Genomic DNA, 27,189 nt, shown 5'->3' with positions numbered 1-27,189 from the left:
AGTGGTCTGGATACCTCCCCAGACCTTGGCATGCTTTCTTCCCCTACCGTGGCTACGGAGGAGGGAGCGTCCTTTGCAGTGGTGTTGAGTAGGGCGGCTGAGGCCTTGGGCCTGGGGCTTCTTACGGTGGCAGTCAGGACTAACCTCCTGACAGAGTTACTTCAGCTGGTGGCACCTCTTTGGAGCCCCTTCTGCTTTTTAATGAAGCATTCACAGACGTCTTTCTGGGCACTTGGTCCAAGCCCACCACAGGGGCACCTGTGGACAGGATGATTGCCAGACGCCACCACCCGGCCCCAGGCGACCCTCTTTTCCTCTCCCAACACCCGACCCAAGTACTTGGTGATCCAAGCCTCGTCCTCTAAGGGCGCATTCCCTACTGCTCCCCCAGATAGGGAATGCAAGAAACTGGACCACCTTGGGAAGAAGATGTTTTCTTCCGCCGGCTTAGCGCTGCGGTCAGTGAATACTGCATGCCTCTTGGGCCGTTATACACATACGGTGTGGGATACGGTTGCTCAAGTGCTGTCACAGTGCCCGGAGGAGGGCCGGGCCGTTCTCACCCTCGCAGTGGCAGAGGGTAGAGACGCAGCCAAATTCACCATCAGATGTGGGCTGGATACCGCTGACTCACTGGACAGAACAATTTCCACGTCAGTAGCCCTGAGCAGCTACGCCTGGTTGAGGACGTCTGGTTTTTCTAGGGATGTCCAATCCACCTTACTCGACATACTCTTTGATGGCCATCGCCTTTTCGGTGACGAGGCAGACTGCGTTCGAGCGCTTCAAAGATTCTAGGGCTACGGCTAGATCCTTGGGCCTCGCGGCGAGCACTCTTCCAACACAGTCTGACTTTTGTGGCCACAGAAGGGGTGCCCTGCCACGTTCGACCCAGTCTAGCCACCGGTTTACGCAAGCTGCCCAGCCTGTGTGTGGCTGTGGACGTTGGACCCAGCGATGCGGGTCTGGGGGCCAGTTGGCGGGCCAGTTCACTGATAACCCCCCTGCAGCACCTTCCAAATCCTCCTACTCTGACCTTTCAGGGCCAGCAGAAGCCAGTGGGTGGCAGGATTCACCATCACCTCCCCCACTGGCAGACCATCACATTGGACAGGTGGGTTTTGCAGATAGTCCGAATGGCCTACGGTGGACCTCCTGCATTCACTGATGTTCACTATCAATGTGCCGAAGTCACACCTGACTCCATCTCAGACGCTTCTTTTCATCGGAGCGGTTCTGGATACAGCACAGTTTCTGACTTATCCTCCCAAACAGCGAGTCGGGATATACAGGCTATGATACCGATGTTTCAGCCTCTATCCCAGATATTGGTGAGAATGACCCTGAAACTGCTGGGGCTCATGGCTTCCTGCTGGTGGATCATGCCAGATGGCATATACAGACTCTGCAGTGGGACCTGAAGTTCCAGTGGGCACAGCATGAGGGGAATCTTTCCAACTATGTCCAGATCTCAAAGGGGACTGCATGTCAATTGCAGTGGTGGTTAACAAACCAAGATTGGATCAGCAGCAGATCCCTCTCCCTTCCCCAACCAGAGTTCACAGTGGTGACCGATGCATCACTCCTGGGATGGGGGTGCCACCTGGGAGGGGCTGAGATCAGACGACTCTGGTCTCTGGCGGAGTCCGGCCGCCACATGAACCTTTTGGAGCTCCGGGCATTACATTAGGTGTTTCATATATCATACTCAAAATAAAGTAAACACACTTTGAGAAAGTTCCATGTGTTGCAATAGCTGAAATAATTGAGCGGTACAGACATCTGATAAGGTAGAGGCAGTGTTATAACATGATGACTTTCATGTAAATTTTGTTAAACCAAGTAAAGCGATTATAGGATTACACACCGAATTGTCAGACATGAAGATAGAAAGTGAAGAGAACAATAAATCACATGAGTGGAAAGCAATTGAATGTCTTCTTGAATTGAGGAATGGAAAGACTTTATTAAAGTGAACTTTGTCTTATAATAACAATGTAAGATGTGATTGTTTAACATTAGTTTATGTTTCTGTAGTAAGTTATGAATTTAGAAATGACTATGAAAAATTACCATGAAGGAGTAACATGAGACTCTAAAATGCATTGATCAGCTTAAACATGTAATCGCAAATATAGTTTGTAAGATACAAGAATGTTGATTGGGTAAAATCAAAACAAGACATTATGACAAAAAAGGAAATTGTGCAGTATGAATTAATGAATGGAAAAAGTTTGGTAAAAACAGAAACTTTTCATAGTTTGTACATGAGAGAACAGGAAGAAAAGAACCCCAGAAATAGAGGATAGATTGTTCATCTGAGCAACCATGGATGTCAAAACAAATATTTCAAAATTTGGAGTGACCTCCCAAATTAGAAGAGTTAAATCAAGAAGAATAAAGAATTCATCCAATTACAGTGCATGACTAACAGAAATATTTTGCTAGTGCTACAGTCTTACCCATAGAGATGTAACTCCCCCCCCCCCGCCCCGCCCCCCACATCCCCAATAAAATAAAACTGCCCACTCAGGCTATAAAAATAAACACTTTTTTTAATGGCATTAGCGCCATCATAGGTCACCTCGAGGTCCTCGAAACATTGAAGACGGCCTTTTTATTACTTTGAAATGTACTAGAACTCAGTGGCATATCTATGTTTTTTTTAAAGTATTTTCTTGATACAATTAAGACAAATGCAGTCCTCGTGCAGTAAAGCAATACTAAAAAAATGCACAAGCAAAAAACAAAAAAGGAATTCGAGCGAGAGTTTTCTTCCTCGAAGCTCAAACAGTTTTACAACTGCTGATATGCCGAAATCTGCCAACTATTTCAGTGCATTTTCATAAAGGGTGTAAAGTGTGAGAGAGGGCACAATCTGGAAATAAGTTCAGGGAAATTACAAATTATTACTAAAATATGAATTGCCGCACACATCTTCCGTTACTTGGACTGTTCCTAACTTGATTGTGTTTTGACTATTTAACATATGGACAGGAGTTGATGCATTTATGTTTTTGCTATGTATTCTAGTCTCCGGCTTAATGTTTAGGTCTAGTGGAATGAATGGCCTATTGGATAATTTATTATAGAGTGTGTTTCTGCCAAATAATGTCATACCTTTATTGGAGTATCTAATGTGGAATATATTAATTGCATTGTGAACTGCAGAAATGGCTTGGAGACGCATACTTATAGGTAAGTAAACCGTGACCATTAGCCTCTTTTATAGATACCTGTATGCTATCTTCACATATTCATCTTCAGTTTAAGCTCTTACTCATTGAATTAGAGCTGTACTAAAGAAGATGTTAGTTTACAATCAATGCATTGTAATTTAAACCTACGGCTGAAAAATCTTCTGCGTCTTTTACAGAATCTTTAGTAGTTAAGTGTTTAACTGTGCTTCTTATTTCTATGAGGAAAAGAGCTAGATTTAATTAGGAATGAGTGTATCTGTTGCAAATTTATTTTCTCAATATTCACAGACCTCTTACGCTTTTTTTAATCTTTTCTAGGAAATGTGCTCTAAGCGGTCAAACAAAGTCTTGTAAGCACAGGATTAAGCTAGGAGACTCAAGCAATTACTATTACATTTCTCCATGTTGCAGATATAGGGTAAGCTTGTTTTGTTTAAACATTCATTATATATAGGTTTATAACCCATCCGATTTTACATTACTTTTCTTTGTTGTTTAGATCACATCTGTATGCAACTTCTTTACATACATTCGGTATATCCAACAAGGACTTCTGAAGCAGCAGGATCGTAAGTGGAACATGTATATTGCTTGTGTGAAATGTATTCTTTGATTTTCCCTTCCACTCCTGTTTCCAATTTTTACATCCCTCATTTTCTTCCATAATGTCGACCTTTTCGCACTCTGCCTTTCATCTCACTTACCATCTTGTCTTTTCTTTCCCTTCACCACTCAGCTCTATTTCTCACTCTAACCACCAACCAGAATCATATTCTTGTGCATTTATTTAAATCCCTGGACCTCCTCTTGGTATGAATATTACTATGCTCTTTATGAAGTAACATTAAAGCAACAAAGATGTCAAAATAAGTTTGTTGATATTCCTAAAGCAACAACTATGTGAATTTCTCTGTATTCTTGAAAGATATATATCACACCACATTACAAATAATATCATACCAGTCATATATTTAGGTTCTAGATCAGAACATGCATGTACTAGGGAAGTCAATAAAATGTATATGAGGTGTATGTCCACAAATTAACACGATTTTCTTATCTTGGATCTATTGAGAAACTATGTTGTTTGTGTAGGTGCCAGTTTTCTGGAGCAGGCCTGATCCTGCTAATTTACAATATTCATTACACTTCCCTTGCGCTGCTCTGGGTTTTGTTTAATTCTGCCAGCCATAGCTTTGCTATTATTATAATGTTCCACTGTAACTGGTATGGCTATATAGGATTATCGTGAGGCTGTAAAAATTATCTTGAGGTTGTGTTGTCAATATACCAGGCACTACCATTTTATTGCTCATATTCTTAAGCATTTGGTATTTTTAATAGTTTCCCTTTTTACGAGCTACTGAGTTATGGATATCAGAAGTATTTTTTTAATTTCTTAATTTTTAATTAAAGTGTTTGAATATGAAACATGTGAGTAACCCTAATGCTTTGTCTTCTTTTCATAAATCGCTTTTTTTTACAAAGTTGCATAGGGCCTGATTTAGAGTTTGGAGGACAGAATGCTCAGTCAGAGACGCAATGGAGTATCCTGCCTGCCAAACCCTTGGTGCATTCACCTCATTTAGAGATGGTTGGCCCTAAGTATTCTGTCAATGGAGCTCATGTTGACTCCTTCAGTGGAATCGCAGGTAGTGTCCCTCAGGGGCCAGAAAACAACCTGATGGTGAAGAACAGGAAATACTGTGATCAACAACACACCCTAGGATATGCTGCTAGGGTGGAGGGGTCATAAGCCAGTTGGGACTTCGGTTCATTTATTGTAAACCCTATTGATGATAGGAGTTCCACAGACGTAGGTCATTACTGGCTGCAAAGATGAGCTGCAACCACCACCATCACTTTCATGAACATCTGAAAGGCATTGGTGAGGGCGAAGAGGAGCACGGCAAACTGGAGATGTTATTGGCCTATCTTGAATCGCATGTAGGACCTGTGAGACTGCGAGACGGTTATATGAAAAAATGCATCCTTCAAGTCCAAGGACACCATCAAATATCCTGGGTCCATGGCAGAAAAGATCTGAGCTAATATGAGTATTTTGTATTGGTCTTTTACAGGAACGTGTTCGGCGGTTAGAGTTCCAAGATAGGCCTGAGGCCACCATCCTTTTTTGGTATGAGGAAGTCACTCGGAGTCAGGTCCCTACTTTGGAGAGTAACAGGCATACCTACTGCAGCATGATGTCAGATGCTGTTCCAAAATTTGTTCTGGTGTGGGGTGGATTTTATGTAGGTGGGAGAGAAACAATCGGAGATAGCCTTTTTGGGCAATTTGCAAGGCCCATCTGTCAGACATGATGGATCGCCAGCACTGGAGAAAGGTCTGGATCCAGCCTCCCAATCATTTGCCATGCACAGATGATGGTAAACTTAAGAGAGTTGTTGGCCATTATATCAGGGGAAGAGGAGTTACGAGGACTGATACTCCTGCTGGATCTATACACTTCTAACCGGTTTGGCGACCATGGCCCTGAAAGGACTGGAGAAGTGTGGCTCAGGGGTTAGAGGCGGCAGACCCGGAAGCTGAGATCGGCCCTGGACCAGGGTTCAATTCCCTGCCTCGGCAGGTCTTGTGCTCAAAAATTCCACGGACTCGATATTTCTCGCTCCGGTGCCTTCTCGACTCACGGGTTCACACTCTGCGACTCTGGGCAATAGCTTGCTTAATCTCCACAACGGCCCCTCGCGGCGGGATGCCTGGCTTTCACCTTGTGGATACCCTGCTGGGGTTATCTCACAGGGAAATACCAGGACGGGTTCCCTAAGCAAGCGCCGAGAAACCCTTTGTAAGTAGCTGTGCGCTATATAAGCTCAAATACAGACTGTCTGCTGCATCACCAGCTGGTATAGGGTAAATTTGCCAATACACCAGCCTTCTGGAATCGCCCCTAAATGTCCTAAACTGTTGTGGAAATTGTATACAGGAGGCAACTGCCCCAAGAAACGTGCTGTGGCATTGCTGTCTTTAAAGTGTTCCAAAGCAGAGTCGGCCGTCTATCCAAAAACGCGAGACCCATTAAAGGGCATATACATTAGCGAAGCCTGTAGTTCACTAAAAATCTAGTGGACGTCATCCAGGCATGTCTACTTAGGATAACCCTAGAACTAACTGCCCTTACATGGCAGTCTGTGTGTCCAAATGTGCATGGATAACATTATTGGCTGCTTCCTGTAAATCATGGATTCTCTAAGCCAGAAAGACCCTAAGATCCTCTGGGAGGGCCGGCAAGATCTCATTGGCCATGTCTCAAAGTGCATGTGTGTATCAGCCAGCAAAGTGTTCTGCAGGGCCAAGCTGGCAAAGGAAAGCATACGTTTGCCAAAGGCATCAATCCCTTTGGATCCTTTACATAGGGTATTGTTTTGGTTGAGACCTGTACAACAATGACTCTCCTCAGGAGGGTGCTTGGTGAAAAAATCCAATTGCCGACCTATGCCACCCGGCCACCTATCGGCTTATGGAATGGCAATACCATGGTTTCAGCGAGGTAGCTGTCGCTGTCGGAGCATCTGTGAAGGCATTATTAAAGGGCAGCAGGGATTCAAACGTTACAGGCTGTAACAACCGGATTCTCAGAACAGGCAGCCTACCAACCGTGGCTAACCCAGTCGTCACGTAACGACACTCTTCTCAGGCCACTATTTACAAGATATCTAGAATACTCACCTGAGAAAGTGAAAAGAAGCTATTTACAAGCCTGTATAATCAAAGATACCACTAACACCTAATGGATTCCATATCTTATTCTATAATTACCTCATCTTATATTCTTTAAAGTCTCCCGACGATATCTTTAACGTCACCCGACGATATCTTTAACGTCACCCGACGATATCTTTAACGTCACCCGACGATATCTTTAACGTCACCCGACGATATCTTTAACGTCACCCGACGATGTCTTTAACGTCACCCGACGATATCTTTAACGTCACCCGACGATATCTTTAACGTCACCCGACGATGTCTTTAACGTCACCCGACAATGTCTTTAACGTCACCCGACGATGTCTTTAACGTCACCCGACGATATCTTTAACGTCACCCGACGATGTCTTTAACGTCACCCGACAATGTCTTTAACGTCACCCGACGATGTCTTTAACGTCACCCGACGATATCTTTAACGTCACCCGACGTTATACACTAATGGGGATTCACCTTTAAGAGTTATTTCCCAAATGAAGTTCACACTCTCCCCTCATCATCAGTTACCTTTGCAGAAGGGCATATCCCATCCTTCTGTATGTCCGCACCTGGTTAAAAGGAAAGGTTAATCTCATTCATAAAAACAACATTTAAAGATATTTATCATTAAATCTTTATTCTACAATCAAGCATGACAGAATGAGCAAAAGACACATGAATTAAGTTAGTCGCTACTTATAACCTAAAAATGGGTTACAAATGAATGGTTAGATATATTCTACACTAAGCTCAGAACGCCTCACCTTAGACATGTGTCTTTCCATTTCAGCAGCGGAGCTGATCCCTCTCTCTCTCTCGCTTTGTCTTCAATGTGCTCGGGACTCTGCTCTCCCTCTATGGCTCACGAATACACGTCTGCACCGCTACGCCTCATCTACGCTGCCATGGTTCCGAAATACTCGAACCCTCTTCTGTACTTAATCTCTGCCACTCCTGTATGATGCCACTACAGGATTCTCAATCACTTTCCTTCTTCGTCTCAGGATTTCATTTAGCTGATGGTATCAGTCACTATGCACCAGCCTTTGGACCAACTTCTTCTGTCTACTCCACACGCTGCTCTTCCTCTCCTCTCTACTTGCTCCTTGATAATATAGAGCTCACTTTCTCTATGGAAAATTCCGGTATTAGGCCGACTCCCACCAAATTCCTGTACCAGTCCCCGGCTCCCTTCGCCTTCCACAGTGGCCACCTGCGTATAGCGTCTAGAGCCGGGGAGACAAACACATTCCTTTGATAAGGGCCAGTCTTGACCGGTTCCTCTCTAGCGAATAACAGAATGAATTCTAAACACTACCTTTACCCTGCAAGCGCCTCGGACAGTCGAGGTAGAAATACAAAATGGCTTCTCTCTAGCTTTCCGGCCTGTAGGCCCAAGAAAATGGAAAAAGGCACTAAACCCTGTCAAAGCGCATAGTTAAGCCCTACAAATGAACGCAAATGCAACTAGGATTATAGTCACCACCAGTCTGAAAATAGACTAAAATTACCCTGTCGCTACCTTCCACTCCTGACTAAGGGGCCGATTAGGATGGCGGACGGACTTGCGTCCGTCCGCCACCCCTGAGTAGGGGGGACCGTCCGCATGGGCAGCGGCGGTCCCTCCATGGCAATTAGGATGTGACTGCCACCCTGGCGGTCACATCCTGTATGTTTTACATTGCGGCGGGTGCTGCTTGAAGCAGCACCCGCCGCAATTTAAAAAATGAAAGCAGTGCATTTGCATACACAAAGCGGCAGGCACCGCGCGGTGCCTGCCGCTTCGTGCACGCAAAGGTACCCCCCATGTGCACCCCCCACGCAACCTTTACCCAGGAGGCCCGCAACGGGCCCCCAAAGTGAATGTCCGTATGCTTTTCCACAGCGGAAAAGCCGCCGCGGAAAAGCATTACTTTCCCTACATCCTAATATGGCTGGCGGTGTCTGATAGACACCCCCAGCCATGTTAGTGCTTTTCCGCCGTGGTCCCCTTCCGACCGCGGCGGAAAAGCGGAGGACAGATTGTGAGACCCACCAGCCATCCTAATTTGGCGGTGGGTCTTTCAAGCCTCCTCGGCGGATTTCCCGCATCCTCCGGGCCGGTGGTGGCTTCCGCCGGCCCGGAGTATTCGGGAAATCCGCCATCATAATGACCCCCTAAATGTACTAACATCGAAAGTCAAAAATAAAACAAAAGGGGAAACTTCAAACAGGACGTATATCAGTTGAAGAATAATAGGAAACAATACTAAAAGACCTAGCTATAACTCGTGGACGGAATAGGCGGAAAAAGGATGGTATACACTGAATACAGCAACAAATAACGATTAAAAAACTAATTGCTAAGAAAATGGCACCTAATATCTGGCGTAAAGAATGGAAATCTGGCAGCCAATTAAAAAGCCAATCAAACCACCCTACATCTAAATGTTCCCTAACTTCTTGTGTCAGCTCATGTAACTTATTAGGATGAGATCTAATGGATTTAGAATGATCTGATAAATTAAAGCAACATAGGCCCTCAAAATCTGAACAGCCATGGTCATGTTTTAGTAGTAAATAATCTATTGCAGCTCTATTCTGTAAAATAGCACGGCGCTCGCCTTGAGTGTCTGATAATAAGTCGGTTAAAATAGCTGAAGTATTATTCAGGGATTTCACCATCCAGCAAGCAAGTTTGCCTATAGTCTTGGCATTATATACAGACAATGCGGGAACACCAATAATAGAGGCAGCTAAACTAAGATATTCAGTTTTAGAAAATAAATGCAAGGAGGAATCAGTCTCTTGAAAGTGGAGGTGCATCACGCACTATGCAGGATGACACAGCCTCATCAGAAGAAAACATCAAAGCACATGGACCTCCAGAGATATTTGCAGGAATATAGGACCAGGACACATTGCCACAGGAAAAGAGCCATCCGGGCGGTAATAACACATGATAATAAGGGCTTGCAGTCACTTTAAGACGTTTGCAACTCATATGATTCTGGACTGAAGTACACGCAGCAGAAGTCCTGGTGACACATAAAAAATGTTGATGGGTAGAAAATGAGTTAGAATGTTCTAATCGTAATTGGGCACATTTGCCTATATATCTAGGGTCACAGGTCATATTATAGCAGATGTCACTTTCTGTGATATTATATGTCAAAATTTGAAAAATCAATGGGGTTCTGGTTCACTCAGAACAGTACATGAAATACAATAATCATATGCAGAAAAATCAGAATGAATAAATGTAGGATAAACTTCAGATGCATTGAAGAAATGTAGAAGGGAGGCCGTTGAGATTGGTACAGCCACAAGGCACGTTGTGAGGAGGTCGTTAACAGATCTCATAGATGCTAAACAAAAGTGAGTAGAATTGACAATGGTTCGTGTTAGATGTGTCCAAAAGTTAGTAGTGATGTCCCACGAAGCAATGGAACGACGTTCTCTGTCATTAATCCGGTCCTGAGCGCTCTCTTGACTCTCGGCGCAGCAGACCAAAGGAGTCCAACGACGACACATCCGGCAGCAGCAATCCAGGCAATGATCTGCAATAAAAGAACAGGCATTACTCATTCTCGCAGATAACATTTATCAGCCGGTACTAAATCCCAGCTTTCCTGCCCTGGCCTCATCACTAGTACCGTGTTGTCAGATTCTGTTGCTATAATTTTGGCCTGTTCAGGGGGATTATTTGGCAACTGCACCCCCATTCCAGCTCCAGGATTATCAGCTGAACCAAATCCACTGGTTCCGCGCATTGTTAACAGAGTTGGAGCAGTGCCCTTTTGAATCACGCCACTGAAAACAGGCATAATGACCAATTGAGCGATTCGATCACTTTTCTGGATTATGATTTCAGAATCGCCACTGTTCAACAGGATGACTTTTATTTCTCCTTGATAATCACTGTCAATTACCCCGCAAAGCACCTGGATGCCTTTTAAAGCTAAACCAGATCTCGAGGCAATCAATCCAAAATGTTCTGCTGGTATTTGAACACCAATTCCTGTTTCAATTATCACAATACTGTTGATTTTTAGAACAGTCATTTTCAAAGAATGCAGGTCTAAGCCTGCGGATCCAGGGGTAGCTCTATATGGAGCCAAAGCTCCGGGAGTGATTTCCCAATAGGAAACTGTACTTTTAACTGAATTAGGTTGAACATCAACGTGGGGAGGAAACAAATGCATTAAAGGAGAATTTGCATACAAATAAGGTCTGTTATTCAAAATCAATAAAGCATCTGATAAATGGTCTCTCCAGTTCTTTAGGGTACCGTCTGACAATTTGCACAACTGGTCTTTTAATAATCCATTCATTCTCTCACTCAAACCCGCAGCCTGCGGGTAATAAAGAATGTGGAACACCCAATCAATATTGTTTTCTGCACAATAATTTTGTACCAATCTTCATTTAAAATGCGAGGTATTGTCAGACTGCTCCTGAAGTGGAGTACCATAATATAATGTAATCAAATCCAATGTCTTCATTGTATTCATTTGGGTAGCTCTCTTGCATGGAAAAGCAAAAGACATATTGGCAATTTTTACTCATGGGCAGAGGACCAATATAGTCGATCTGCCAAATTTGTGCGGGGGATTTACCTCGATGTAGCTGCCCTTTCACTATTCTAGGCACCTCTCTTTGTCGGGAATGTTGACATATAGGGCAATGAAGTATTGCTGTTTTAATCAAATCAAGAGGAATATGAATGCCTCTATCAGTAGCCCACCTTCTAGTAATTTTCTCTCCAAAATTTCCTGCTTTTTGGTGGGCCCATTTCGCCAATCCCGCCAAATCAGAATTTTGTTGGTCCACCACTGCCTCAGAAATTTTAGATTTCTCATCTGCAATGTTATTAAATAACTTGTCAAGTGAGTCAATAGGCATATGAGCATCAACATGAAAAACTGTGACACTGCTTTGAGGAAGTAATTCATACATTTCCTACCACAATTCTTTACCCCAGATTGTTTTGTTATGAACTATCCAATTATGGGACTGCCATGTAGGTAACCAGACTACCAATCCATTCGCAGTCGACCATGAATCAGTAAAATTTTGACATGTTCCTGGCAATTCTTGTTTTAAAACTTGGTACACAGCATACAATTCCGCAAACTGACTACTTCGCCCTTCACCAGTAGTGTTAATAATTTCTGAGCCGTGGGATTATACGAGACTGCTTTCCAATGTCTCTTTTCTCCTATGTACCTGGCTGAACCATCCGTAAACCATACATGTTTTCTATCCTCCACGGACAGATCATCGAACGGCATACCCCACTTAACAGGAGATTCCTGTACTATAGGTACGGAGAACTCTTTCTCTCTTCCATCGGCGCCTGCGCCACTTTCTCATGCAACATTGCGACTCCTTTTGGGCCCACACGAGCCCTGTCTTGTATATACTATTCCATTTTATGATGCTCACTTCCTGAGCATGGCCAATCCTATGAGTTTTCGGCAAACTCAAAACCCACTGCATTATAGGAATTTCTGGTCTCAAAATCACATCATGTCCTAATGTTAACTGCTCAGTATCCACTAGAGCCCAATAGCATGCAAGCAACTGCTTCTCAAAAGGTGTATAACGCTCACCAGCCTCAGGTAACTTTTTTGTCCAAAAACCTAGGGGTACTCTAGTTTTACCCTGCTTTTGCCATAGACTCCAATTTGCATACATATCTTGTACAGATACATTCAGACCCACATCACCATCACGCACTGGCCACAAATCCAAAGCAAGCTGAATCGCTTCTTTCGCCAAATCAAACGCATCTTGTTGTGCTCTGTTCCATTCAAACGCATTCTTTTTACGTGTAACTTTATACAAAGGGGCCAGAATCTGGCTCAAATGTGGAATGTGTTGACGCCAAAAGCCAAAAAAAACTAATGAATCTTTGGGCTTCTTTTCTGTTTTTAGGAACTGCAAATTCTGCAATTTTCTGTTTTACTTGTGGAATCACTTCTCGATTCCCTTCATGCCAATGAATACCCAAGAACTTCACATGTTGCGCTGGACCCTGCAATTTATCAGGATTAATTTCCCAGCCTTTGCTTTGTAAATGTGCAACAATTCGTTCTAACTGTATTCGCACCTGATCTTGTGTCTCACCTTGAATTAGTATATCATCTATATAATGACACACCTGAATATTTGGATCCACAGTCACCTCATCTAAATGCTCTGCCACTATCCTGTGACAGATTGTCGGACTATGTACATAGCCTTGGGGAAGACTTCTAAACGTCATTTGACGGCCATTCCATGTAAAACTGAATTGTTCTTGACATTCGGGGGCAATTGGAATAGAAAAGAAGGCATTAGCAATGTCAATGGTTGCATACCATGTACCTGAATGTTTCTGGATTCTTTCAATTAAAGTAATAACATCAGGGACTGCAACAGTCAGAGAAGGTGTTTGTTTGTTCAATTCTCGATAATCAACAGTCATGCGCCAAGAATTATCACTTTTGCGTACCGGCCAAACAGGATTGTTCCAGGCCAAAGTAATGGGAATTACCACTCCTGCATCCATTAAGTCTTGAATGGTAGCACTGATCTCTTCGTCCCCACCGGGAATACTGTATTGTTTCATTGAAACCACCTTCGTGGCTTGGAGAATTTTAATCGGAGGCATTTTTAAACGTCCGACTCTCACAGATTTTGTTGATACAAATTTGGACACAAGCATTATATAACATCCGTCATCCAAATACAATGGCATACCTTTCAAAATGTCAATTCTAATTATATATTCATCAAGAGGTACCACCAATACATGATACTCTTTTCAGGGGTTCCTACCTATTCTCAATTCAAGTTTAGTTTGTACTGCGGGGGTTTCTTTATCACCTAATCCAGTAATCGTGTAGCCTTGTCCTTTAAACTTTTTGGGATTTCCAGAAATTTGAGTGGCCTCCGCTCCAGTATCCACCAATGCTCGGGCCCTCTGTATATTTCGATGTCTCCAATAAATTTCAATGTCTACATAAGGCCTGTAATCTTTGTGAGCCCAATTTTGGACTGGAGCTTGACCTACTTCCTAGTCTCGTTTATTGTGTTCTGTCGCCCAAGTCAAATCAGGATAAAGACTCTCATATCGTTTAGGTAATGTCACCTCTCGTTCATACCCTTTCTCTTCAAGAAAAAGATTTTTGTCATTTGAAAAATATTGTGATCTCCGTTCAAGGGATCGTGATCTTTTGTCTCTCAATCTCACCTCTGTGGATTGATCTCTCTCTTCTATCTCTGCGTTCAGACTTATCTCTTTTCTCCTCTCTGTCTCTCTCTCGCTCTCTTCTAGAATGAGACGATTCATCTCGTGTCCTACTCCACTCTCTCTCTCTCCCACTCTCTCTGCCTCTCTCTCAAAGTGGCATAGCATCATCCCCACTGCCCTCAGAACGATTAAGATCATAGTCCTGTTTACGGACCTTCCTAGCACCTTCCTTCCTGTCCAGGCCACGCTTACGAAACATAACCCATAACAGATTATTGGGTAAATCATGAATGTCATCAGCTTTCACACCATCCTCTATCAGAGCTTGAAACATGTCACGTCTAGACAATCTGAAATCATTAGTGCGACCTTCCGGTCGAGACTGTCGTTCAGGTTTAATCCACTCACCCAACTAACCGAGTTCACGCACGGCCTCAATCACTTCAGACAAAGCATTACCAGTCTGATTAATCAACAAAGTCATCATCACTTGTTTGTATGCAGCAGGAGAAGTATGAATGATTCTGTTCCTCACAGAGGCATTAAGCAAACCATCCATTAACCTATTCGCTGTACCTAAAAAGATAGCGGTCTTTATAACTTCCTCCTTCAATGGCTGAGAAGCATCTCTCAAAGTATACAACGGCTTCTCATTAAGAGGCCAATCAGATTCATTAGGGTACTTGTGATTACAACCTTCTACGGCCAACTGCAACAGATTAGTCTGATCATCGCTATAATAATTAGAAAAACATTCCTGAACCGTAGGATCAGAACTCAAAGTACAAAATTTCACAGCATCACCTCGATCCAAAGAGATACCTGAAGCACCCAAATCAAAAAAGAAGAACCATCCAAGTAAGCAAGGATTCACCCGACTTTTGCCGGAACCTATCCAAAATGTCATTTAATTCTTGTTGAGTATAATCTTCCAAGCTGGGGAACATTAGGAATGCCCTGTAATTTACGTCGATAAATCGGTTGAGCAGAAATCTCAGTACGGTCTTTAGAGTGACAATGACATCTAGTGCGAGAAGGCGCACGCGCAGCATTCTCTTCAGCCGATGAAAATGAATCAGACGAATTCCAAATATCACCATCCCATTCGTCAGGGTTCCAGTCGAGCCCTGCTTTTGCAACAACCATACGCACTTTCCTGGTGTTAACTCTACCACGTCTGTGTCGATACTTGTATTTCGCAATGCGCACAGCAGCCCTTTCGGCTACAGCCTGATACGTTTCTAACTTGTCAGCAAGCAATTTATTCTGACATCGTAAAAGAGTAACATCATTTTGAGTTTGAACAAACTGTTCTTCCAAGATTTTATTCTCACGTTGTAATCGAGAACAATTCTCATGTACAAGCCTGTACGCATTTGATAAAATCCAACCTCTACGTCCCAATATGGGAAGCTCTTCACCTTTCACCACCGGAACTTTCTGCAGGCACGCAACCACCTGAGCTGGCTCAGCATCTACCAAACATGAATTCCAGTTCTCACTCAAACCAGTAGAATTAGCCCATTCATGAGCAAGCGCTTCATAAGCAGTTGATTCCCAACCAGGAATTTCCAAAGGCAACTGAAAAGACGGTTTCGACTCTCTCGAAAACATCATAAAATCGTAGCAAACAAACAAGAACAAATAAAAAATAATATCAAACAAAAAACTGTACAATCAAACAAATATATACAAAATCACTCACAGCGAGAACCAACGGAAGCCCATACGGAATCACGAAGGCATACCCGCACCCATCAATCGAAAACTGTTTGTGACGCCAAATGTAACGACCGGATTCTCAGAACAGGCAGCCTACCAACCGTGGCTAACCCAGTCGTCACGTAACGACACTCTTCTCAGGCCACTATTTACAAGATATCTAGAATACTCACCTGAGAAAGTGAAAAGAAGCTATTCACAAGCCTGTATAATCAAAGATACCACTAACACCTAATGGATTCCATATCTTATCCTATAATTACCTCATCTTATATTCTTTAACGTTTCCCGACGATATCTTTAACGTCACCCGACGATATACACTAATGGGGATTCACCTTAAAGAGTTATTTCCCAAATGAAGTTCACACTCTCCCCTCATCATCAGTTACCTTTGCAGAAGGGCATACCCCATCCTTCTGTATGTCAGCACCTGGTTAAAAGGAAAGGTTAATCTCATTCATAAAAACAACATTCAAAGATATTTATCATTAAATCTTTATTCTACAATCAAGCATGACCGAATGAGCAAAAGACACATGAATTAAGTTAGTCGCTACCTATAACCTAAAAAGGGTATACAAATTAATGGTTAGATATATTCTACACTAAGCTCAGAACGCCTCACCTTAGACGTGTGTCCTTCCATTTCAGCAGCGGAGCTGATCCCTCTCTCTCTCTCTCGCTTTGTCTTCAATGTGCTCGGGACTCTGCTCTCCCTCTATGGCTCACGAATACACGTCTGCACTGCTACGCCTCATCTACGCTGCCATGGTTCCGAAATACTCGAACCCTCTTCTGGACTTAGTCTCTGCCACTCCTGTGTAATGTCACAACAGGATTCTCAATCACTTTCCTTCTTCGTCTCAGGATTTCATTTAGCTTATGGTATCAGTCGCTATGCACCAGCCTTTGGACCGACTTCTTCTGTCTACTCCACACGCTGCTCTTCCTCTCCTCTCTACTTGCTCCTTGATAATATAGAGCTCACTTTCTCTATGGAAAATTCCGGTATTAGGCCGACTCCCACCAAATTCCTGTACCAGTCCCCGGCTCCCTTCGCCTTCCACAGTGGCCACCTGCGTATTGCGTCTAGAGCCGGGGAGACAAACACATTCCTTTGATAAGGGCCAGTCTTGACCGGTTCCTCGCTAGCGAATAACAGAATGAATTCTAAGCACTACCTTTACCCTGCAAGCGCCTCGGACAGTCGAGGCAGAAATACAAAATGGCTTCTCTCTAGCTTTCGGGCCTGTAGGCCCAAGAAAACGGAAAAAGGCACTAAACCCTGTCAAAGCGCATAGTTAAGCCCTACAAATGAACGCAAATGCAACTAGGACTAAGATGGTAGTGAATTATAGTCACCACCAGTCTGAAAATAGACTAAAATTACCCTGTCGCTACACAGGCCCAAACTGCAGAATTTCCGTCAGTGCCTTTTGTGTAGTCTCAATGGAGGGCAGCTGTAATTCTAGCACTTTGGCTGTCCTCTGAAACACCACTGCAGATGAGGTGCTCTTTCGTTGGCGGCCCATGTGGCGAGCCAAGATCTGTGTCAGGGGAGATATCAAGCCCACAAGTATTTTGTAAATCATAGTATAAAGCAACAGTTTAAGCCAAATTTGATAAACAGCTGTCAATACAAAACCAAATTAACACAGTAGTCAACATTTGTTTTGGTCTTACGCGTACTGCTAAAACATCTTGCATATCCTCTCCTTGCCCTTGAGGATAACAGTGGTCCCGGCCATGATTGTGTCCAGGCTGGATTACGCCAATGCCCTTCATGTGGTCCTCCCACAACATTAGTTGAGGAAACTACAAATGGTCAGAACGCGGCGGTCCGTTTGGTTCTCAACCTACCTAGACGAGCGTCGATCTTGTTGCACCTAAAGAACCTGCACTGGCTCCCTGTTAATAAAGTCTAAACAACTATGTAATCACCTCCTGGAAACCTGCTTTCTAGGTTATTAGCAAGCAGTCTTCTGCCCAGTGCATGGCATCAAACAACCCTTCTATCCATTGTAGATAATTTGAGAGCTGATCTGGTTGATCCTTTTCGACCTGTCAGCGGCGTTTGATATCTCGTTATCCTTACTGAGCTCCTCAAAGCAGCTGTGATCGAAGCACCTTTCTGAAATAGTTAAGCTCCTTTTTCGCTTCTAACAATCAAAAAGCCTCGCAGCACACAATGCCTCAAACATCACTGTTGGGTATGGAGTCCATCAAGGGTCCTCGTTGTCCACTCTTTTCAGTATATATGTGAGGAAATGTTTCAGCGCAAAGAGAAATTAAAACGTATATGTATGTGAATAATACTCCGGTACTGAAACAAATCGATGGCAGCACTTTTGCACACTTAGCTGTGCATTGACCATGCAATTTGTATTACACTGGATGGGTAGCAACTGGCTAAAACTAAATCCAGATAAAACTGAAATCTAGATTGTCAACCGCAATACAGACGTATGGCTTAACACTTATTCACCAGCTGAGATTGACTCTCTTCTGTGTCATCCACTGCAGGGCAAAGGCTTATGAGCCAGAATAGACAATTAACTATCACTGTTTTATTGGGTTAACACAGGTTGAAGACATCTGCTCTTCACAGTAATCATTTTATCCTGGCAAAATGTTGCCATACAACAACAAAGTTCATTTAGCAAGCCGTGGTTATCTTTCACACATTTCATTACAATAAATGATTCCATAGGGCCCTTTGTGCCTAGAGCAAAAGCATTCCAGTGACCAGAATTATGCCAGTAATAACTAGATATGTAGTAATATTCGCACTTTCAACTCTTGGTTAGGCGATCAACTGATCACCAAAAAGGATAAGTTGCCCAGGAAAAGGAAATACTAAGGGCACGTCTTTTTGAACGTGATGAAGGATCATGATAAATGAAGATTTGAGAAAATGTTATACAAAAAATACTTTTTGTTCTGAATGAGGAACACCATGAATCTAAACCTGTTTAAACGAGCAAATAAGTCAAATTGTCAAACGCCGGAAAAGAATATTTTTTTATTTTCCACCCATCCGTCACTGTGCATAGGTATTAAGTGGCTCATGCCATATGTGACACCACCAGACCTTTTTAACCCATATCAACATGCAATCTGTGAATTGAAGTACTATTTTTCCCCCTTATGTATAAAACCCCCAGCATCCAAAATGCTGTTTGCCAAAATCATAAGGACTGACTTACGGTGTTAGTTGGCATGGGGCACAACTACAATATGTTCCCCTTTTGTCCATCAGCCCATGCCCTCTGCTGTGCTTCCAAATCAAACAAACTTTATTCAGTTCATAGCAGTGATTAACCATAAAAGCACAGCATCTTAACATTATCCTCTGTAATAAAGATAGGGAAAATAAAAGGAGTCAAATCTCCATTCCTACTTAGTAAATCCTAAAACTCTAAAACAAATCATCTTTACATGAATTATTTCTGGATAAAATGCATGGGGTAAGAATAAAATCGAACTTAGTCTTAAAGTAAATTAGCAATTTTCCAAATGAAGTTCCTAGTTAAAGTGCAAGCAATAAGGAAACAGCGGTGTCAGTCTTAACAAATAATTTCATATTTAAAAATCTAAAGTGCACAATGCTAGAAGGAGATGAACTACACATATTATTAATAAAGTGCTACCAGTTTTCCTGCAGTCCTTTCCTTATTCTTACTACGTTGGTAAAATATTTTGCTGAGACGTAGCTAACCTTGATGCCTCCATATATATCCATCTGTGCTTCCATAATGCTTTCTGTCCCGTGCTCCCAAGCTACACAGTATCCCGAGGTCTCGTGGTGCCCAGCACGTGGTACTTCTAAAAGCATGTCCCCTATTTCTCCCACGTGGTGCATCACTAGTGGGTGCACGGAAATGCATAACATGTCCTTGCCTGCTGTTTGTTTGTCTGCCATATGCTTATATGCTGTTTTTCCCCCAACTATTTCATAATCACTATCACATCGCTTGTACATTTATCTTGGGACATTTAACTACTTCTGAACACGCACACACATATATATCACCTTAACCCCTTAGCTTTATTTCCTCTTACTCTGTTCCTTAATCCCAAACTCAACACTACAGCCCCTTCGTAGCATTTAATCCTTACCCCTTTTCTCATTAACCTTAAACCCTAACTCTTAGATACTTAAATCCTTCCCTCGTTAATCCTTTACACCCTGTTATTGTCCTTAATTTTCCCTCAACTCCAGAATCTCTTACAAATTATCTCCCGACCTCTTATGCGGTGCGTCTCACCCTTAACTATCTGCACCATCCTAAAAAACATGACCCATTTAGTATCACGTTTCTCAGTGCATTGTTTACATTGAAATGAAAAACGATGAGAGGGTCTACAATGAAACTGTAGTCCACGGAGAAATGCAATGACAATGAAATGGACGCAGAAAGTGGTATGCTCCACATGTATATCACCTGTGCCAGTTGCTGCATAGGATTTGGATGTATGCTCATGCATGTCATTGTTTCTCTTGCTGTACATGGCTATTTATTTTAGACTGTTAGCACGGTTCATTGATGCACGTATGTTTATTCTTCTGTGTGAAGGGGTGCTTAAATGTTTGCAGGACTTTGTGTAGGTGTGTTGATCGGTGTGCATGCTCTATTTGTGCCATGCAGTCATTTGTTGCAACACTGTATGCGTACAAACGAAGCCAAAGGTTGTGGTTTTCTTATTGATAAAGCAATGCAAATGAGTTCACTTAATTGTCTGGTGTTGTTACTCTCTTCCTAAATTAAACAATGAAAACAGCTCATGAACTCTAGGGCCATAATTTAGCATGCCCACTTGCATTTGTGTTTTATTCTTGGGGCTGCATATTGGTGTTAATGGCGCTTCTTCAAACTGCCCAGTGAGTTTGTATGTTGCTTGTCGGTGTATAAACAGCTTTACAGAGAAATCTATGTGCAACCAAACGATATATTGGAATGCTTACACATATACAAGCCTCCATAAAGGATCCATCAAAAGTTAATACCTTCGTTTCTCCTTTTGGTTAATGGCACGAATGCATCTGCCTCTTCTACCAGTCAAAGATGGTTGAGTATCCTTCAGTTCCACTTTCATGCTCTGGGTTAATGCAGCTACTTCCTTTCTCAATCCAATATGAACTTGCTCGGCTATCTCCGTAAATGTTCCCATGTTGACGTAATCCCTGTGTAAAACCGTGGCATTCTGTACGTTATATATGGTGCTCTATAATGCACTATTTTTACTGCAAATCATTTCAGCCTTTTGGCATTGTGCTACATGCTCTTCAGTCTAGATGGTAACATGGTAGTTTTCAGAGTCGATAGGTAGGTAGATTGCAGAGCAGGAACCACAATGTAAATAGTGTGGTGTTGAGAAGCAACCTATCCTTTATTTCCAAAATTAACTCTAGTAATTTATACAAAATTAGATATGGAAATTAATCTAGTTTTTTTTCTTTTATAATGTCCTATCATTTACTAAATATTTAGACATTAAATTGATGTTCCGTAATTTTTTGAAAGTCTGTTCGAGTCCTTTCAGGTTAAAACAAAGTAATTTTTAATTGGGCAATTATTAAATTACTAAGTACATAGCTAATTTAGTTGAATGCTTTCTGTTGCGATGGTCTCACTAGTGGTGTTGTTTTTTTAATTACTCCCCAAATGGCTGATGCTAAGAAGTATGTCAAGTGTTACTATATGGCTTACTAAATGGACTTCTCTTCTGTATAGTTCAATCTGATGAATGAATACAAGCCCCCCGTTGAATTTTTAGTACACGTTGCATGAAAAAAGTGTGTATCTTACCGTTTTTTCTGTTCTGATTTTGTTTGATTCTTTTTCTTTCTTTTTTTATAGTTGATCAGATGTATTGGGAAGTCATGCAGTTGAGAAAAGAAATGTCACTGGCAAAGCTTGGATATTATAAAGAAGAACTTTAATGACGTTTAAGAAGAAATATGCACAATTTTAACTGAAGGATCAAGTTGTACCTCTGAAATTACTTTTTTATTTATATTTATTCCCTAGGAGCGGGCCCAAAATCCTTTATTTTCTTCCTTTCCTCTAATTGCACTAAGAAGTACTGTGATTATTTGAAACCGACCTATGCTGTTGTGCTCTTGCATTTGAACTGTAGTTAAACCATGACAAGCACTTGCAGGTGCTTCAATTGTAAATGAAGGTTGCTGAGAAACAATCTGATGAAATAAATGTTAGTTTGAACTCTGTGCGTGGAATGTTTTGTGTTTGCCTTCAAGGATATGTGTGTCACAGGTTGTGCAGTGTTATCTGAGTATCAATCAAATATGAGTTACTATTTTTAAAAAGGAATTATTTCTTTATTATTGATTTTGATGTCATTAAGCAGCTTCAAAGTGCTTAGTAATCAACATGTGGAACTATAACTGACGAATGAAACGGTGTAGTGATTGCAAACGATAGCGTAACTATGCAAGTTACACATTGTTAAAACAGGTGCGTATTAGGTTGATTTTTGAAGATAATGAAGTATGGCAGAGAATACAGAGATACTGGGAAAACCATTCCAAAGCCAAACACCTTTTCCACCAAGCATTTTTTTTCAGCATGCGCTTCCATGGTGTATGCGAGCTGAGTCGCAAGATCAATCAATCAATCTGGTTTCTTATAAAGTGCAACTACTCACCTGTGAGGGTCTCAAGATCCTTTGGGGTGGGGAGGGTGGGTTTGAACTGTTGTTCAGTCGAAGAGCCAGGGCTTAAGATCCTTCCTGAATTCTGGAAGCAATGGTGATTGCCTAATGTGCAGAGGCAGGTAGTTCCAGGTCTTTGCAGGGAAGTAGGAGAAGGATCTTCCTCCAGCTGTGGTCCTGCAAATCTATGGGATGGTGGCGAATCTCAGTTCGGTGGAGCATCAATGTCTGGTGGGGGTGTACGAGTAGCGTTGGTTGAGGTATGCAGGTCTGACATTGATGAGGGATTTGTAGGCATGCGTGAGATGCTTGAAGGTAATTCTTTTGTTGATGGGTAGTGAAGGTCTCTCAGGTGGCCGGTGATGTGGCTGTGGCGTGGAATGTTCAGGATGAGTCTGGCGGAGGCGTTCTGGATGTTCTGCAGTTTCTTTTGGAGTTTCTGGGTGGTGCTGGCATAGAGTGCTTTGCCGTAGTCGAATCGTCTGCTGACGAGCGTATGGGTGACTGTTTTCCTGGACTTGGTGGGGATCCACTTGAAAATCTTACGAAGGAGTCGAAGCATGTAGAAGCAGGTGGCTCATTGAAAGCAGCGTCCAGGATGATGCTGATGTTTTGTGCGTGGTCCTTGGGTGTGTGGGGGGTTGGGGGGGTTGGGGAGTCTGAGCGTTGCGGGCCACCAGGAGTCGTCCCAGGCAGAGGGGGTGGAGCCCAGTATGATGACTTCAGTCTTTTCTGAGTTAAGCTTGAGGCAACAATCCTTCATCCAGGTGGCGAATGCCTTCATCATGTTGTGGAAGTTGCTCTTGGAGGCTGTGGGTTTGTCTGTGAGGGAGCAAATCAGCTGGGAGCTGTGTGCCATTGGTGTAGGAGACAATATTGAGTCCATGGCTTCTAACAATGGCTCGAAGCGTGCCATGTAGATGTTGATGGGGTGGGGCTCAGGGAGGATCCCTGAGGCACCCCGCAGCTCATCTTTGTGGGTTCTGAGTTGTTTGGTAAAAGTCTGACTCCTGTGTTCGGCCGCTGAGGAAGAGGCAGATCCTTTCTAGGGCTTTGTCGTGGATACTGGTGTCCTGGAATCTTGTGCAGAGGATGTGGTTGAAGACTGTGTCAAAGGTGGCTGAGAGGTCCAGGTGAATGAGGGCAGCAGTTTTGCCTCTGTCGAGGAGGGTGCGGATGTCGTCTGTAGCAGCGCAGAGAGCGTTCTCGGTGCTGTGGCTGCTTCTGAAGCTCGATTGGGAGAGGGTGAGGATGTGGTTCGTTTCGATGAACTCAAGAGTTGGGCGTTGATGGCTTCCTGGCTGACTTTGGCTGAGAAGGGGAGCAGAGAGATGGGTCTATAGTTCTTGAGGTCCGTAAGGGTGGCAGAGGGTTTCTTCGGCACGGGGTTGATCTCTGCGTGCTTCCAGTCTTCTGGGAAGGTAACGGACTTGATGGAGCAGGTAATGGTGCGGCAGAGTACAGGTGCATGGAGGTTCCGGCTCTCTTGAAGATGTGGTGAGGGCAGGGAACCGAGGGGGCTGCAGAGTGAATGCTCTTCATGATCCTGAGGGTGTAGTCCGAGGTGAGGGTGGTTCAGTTGGGCAAGGTCTGCTGGCGTCTGGAGTCATTGAGTGCGTTGGTTGTGTGTGGGGTTGGTGGGTCTTGGGTTGCGAAGATGTCGTAGATTTCTTTAATATTGCAGTGGAAGAAGGTGGCGAGGTTGTCGCAGAGGTCTTGAGAGGGAGGAATGTCTGCTGTCTCTGTGCTGGGTTTGGCGAATTCTTTGACCACGGCGAAGAGTTATTTGCTGTTGTGTGAGTTGTCGTTGATGCGTTCTTGTATGGCTGCTCTCTTTGTTGTTCTGATTAGGTGGTGGTGTGTGGTGACGTCAGATTTGAAGGCTGGGTGGTCTGCCAGGATTTTGCTGCTCCTCCATCTTTTCTCGAGCCATCTGCGGGTCCGCCTGGACTCTTGGAGAGCGGGGGAGAGCCAGCTGACTTTCTTGGAGGGGTGCTTGCCTGAGGTCACCTTTGACGAGAGTTTTCTGGGGTCACCTTTGACGAGAGTTTTTTGGATGGAAGATAGTAAGAAGGAACAGGATTAGGTATTCTGGAACAGTGTTTTATTATCTTTCCAACATGCAACACACAGTACCTTGCATATGCTATTCTCTGGTGTGAAAAGCCACGAAAGATGTAATAGGGCAGCAGAGATGAGGAATACCAGTAAATGTGAAAAAAGAACCTGGCTCATTGAATTTGCAAACTTGGAAATTTGTAGATATATTTTTGCAGAAGGCTTAGATAAATACCTTTCAGTAATCTATTCTTGAAAATATAACTGTTGGAACAAGATTTGCTTTATGTTTTCATGGAAGTTAGGGCATATGTTTGAGTTTTACCGAATGTCACCTTTTTGATGGTTTGAGAATGAAAGATTGGTAAGGACAGAATGTTACTCCAATATTACAAACTTCAGAAGTTTGGTGTAAAATGGGTTTTAAGTTTAGGAGGTCAAAAAGACTGATAAATGGGAATGAATTTTTTTGCAGTAATTCCATATTAAGATGTATAGATTCCTAGTCAACTTTGTCCTATCCCTGATTCATTTGCAGAAATACAGGCATTATCTTATTTACCAGTTCTGTCATCCTAGAAGTTCAATAACTCTTCTCTAACTTTGCCCACAGCAGTTTTTTATGACTCTATCAGAGCAGAACTCAAACTGTTTAATGCCACATAATTAATGAAATTCTTTGTAGACTTTTACCTTGTAATTAAGTAATTTTACTAGGTGAGGTTTTTTGGAAATGGTCTGTAGTTAGCAAGGGTTAGTGAGGTCCACTCAATTTTACAATCAGACCGAGATCCATCTTTGATTGGGAGAGGCAAGAATGTCCTAGAGACTGTTATGAAATATATTGGGGGCACTACGCATTTCTTAATTGCTCAGGGGGCCTGTCCCAGCATCTATGGCCCCTTCCTAGATAGCATTCTCAAAGGAACATTCCCACTGCAGTGATTTACCTCCCAAGCTGCGTACTATAAAAGCATTTAGCAGACTGACTTATCCTCTTCTAAATACACTTATCCAGGCAGGCATACTCTTCCACAACTGGCTAATCTGCTCATTCACAAAGACATTCATCCCCAACCAGGCAGACTCTCATTCCCACCTCCTACTGTTAAAGAGTATCTCACAGCTACCCATTCCTCTTTAGACTGGGCCCTGCAGTACTGTCAACTATGGTATCAGGATGAGATACACTCAGGGAGATGTTTACTTTTCTAAATCAGGCTAACCTGTCACTGCATTTATGCACTCGCCAATAACTCTTACAGCAACCCATCTCTAAGTAGGCACTTTTCAACATCCCCCCTTAGAGTGTTGCCCCTTCCATCACATCTAATACAGCAATGTCTTGTTGTAGCCCTCCAACATGCTCTCCTACTATGGAGCACACATCTTCAATGCCATCCTAAAACAGTCTACCCAGCTCTGCAAACTATTATGTTTCAGACCAATGCAGAATAAAAGAGCAACACACTAGAAAGTCAGAAGAAGCCACACCAGCAGATCGCCTTAAGCACTACAAAATATGACATAATAAGGATATGCCATCAGCACCTCAATATAGAGTAGTGGGTCTTTGTTACACAGATTCTGAGCAACTTGCAACTCTTCTATGGACTAAAGTGGAGCGCAGAAGAATGAGCAGGAGATCATCTGTATTACTCAAGATTGTTTACAGAGAGGCAGTTAACAGGACTTTGAGAGTTGGTGCTACTCCAGAGATACATTTCTGACGGCTACTTCTACCTGCAGATTCCTCACCATTCCCAATTCCAGACGTCAAACTGGATCCACAAAGTTCTCATGCAGCAGGTAGTGGGCGCTGGCTTCGGACAACCTAGGAAGTGATGTCAAACCCTAAGTCATATATTGCCCACCTGTCACAACAACGTCCGTTCCCTTTTTTCTGCACCTTCAACCTGGATCCTGAGCTCGCTCTCTCCAGAGAGTTTTGAGTTTTTCCCTGCACAAATGTATTTTTCTTTGCAGTTCCACGTCTCTACTCAGGCATTTGGGCTTCAAGCCCTGTGGGGACTGCAAGGGACATATTCCATAACTGGCCCCATGCTATTTGCCCTTGTTTCTTTGGTTCTGTGCATGATTTTTGTTGCTGCAACTCCTCTCTCAGTGTGAACCCAAAGGCCATCCAGCAGCGGAAGACCATGCTGTTCATGGCCAGAGCCTGTTAAGACAGGAGTCGTCACTCTCGACCCTGCTTGAGATCACTTTCCTCTCTTGACAAGAAGGTAGAAAAATAAAAAACACAAGAAGAGCTCAGGTTCTTGCCCCTGACACCGCATGGAGCTTTCCCTACTACCCAGATAGGTAACCCAAGCAGTTGGAAGCATGGAGAACGAAAGGCTTCACCGCCAGCAGCATGACCTTGAAATTGCTGAATGACAACTGTCCGTTGGTGCGTGATGTCCACGCCTTGTTAGGAATGCAAAGACAGTTGTTCGAACAAGCGCTGTCCCCGAACGAGGCGATCGTCTCCAAGTCCCACTCTGTTTTGAGTGTTGAATAAAATTGATACGAACAGTAAGTTTTGAAGTTTTTTATTGATCTTGGTTCGTGTAATTCTTTCAATTTCATCTTCTGTTCCAT

General features: G+C 43.1%; 1 protein-coding gene across 3 annotated transcripts in view; it reads left to right on the top strand.

Annotated features, from left to right (window-relative positions):
* The window catches only part of RAB3IP (RAB3A interacting protein), a 388,930-nt gene extending 366,843 nt beyond the window's left edge, over positions 1-22,087 (top strand). For all 3 annotated transcript variants that reach the window (XM_086921989.1, XM_086921972.1, XM_086921980.1), the window contains exons 9-11: positions 3,519-3,618; positions 3,700-3,769; positions 21,717-22,087. In XM_086921989.1, the coding sequence (XP_086778115.1) occupies positions 3,519-3,618; positions 3,700-3,769; positions 21,717-21,799 (253 nt within the window). In that variant the 3' untranslated portion in view covers positions 21,800-22,087. The remainder of the gene's footprint in view (positions 1-3,518; positions 3,619-3,699; positions 3,770-21,716) is intronic.
* Positions 22,088-27,189: the final 5,102 nt, after the last annotated feature.

This window comes from Lissotriton vulgaris, chromosome 1_1 (assembly GCF_964263255.1).
Source record: "Lissotriton vulgaris chromosome 1_1, aLisVul1.2, whole genome shotgun sequence".
NCBI lineage: Eukaryota > Metazoa > Chordata > Amphibia > Caudata > Salamandridae > Lissotriton > Lissotriton vulgaris.
Note: the sequence above shows the minus strand (reverse complement) of the source record. Positions and strands in the feature narration are given on the sequence as shown.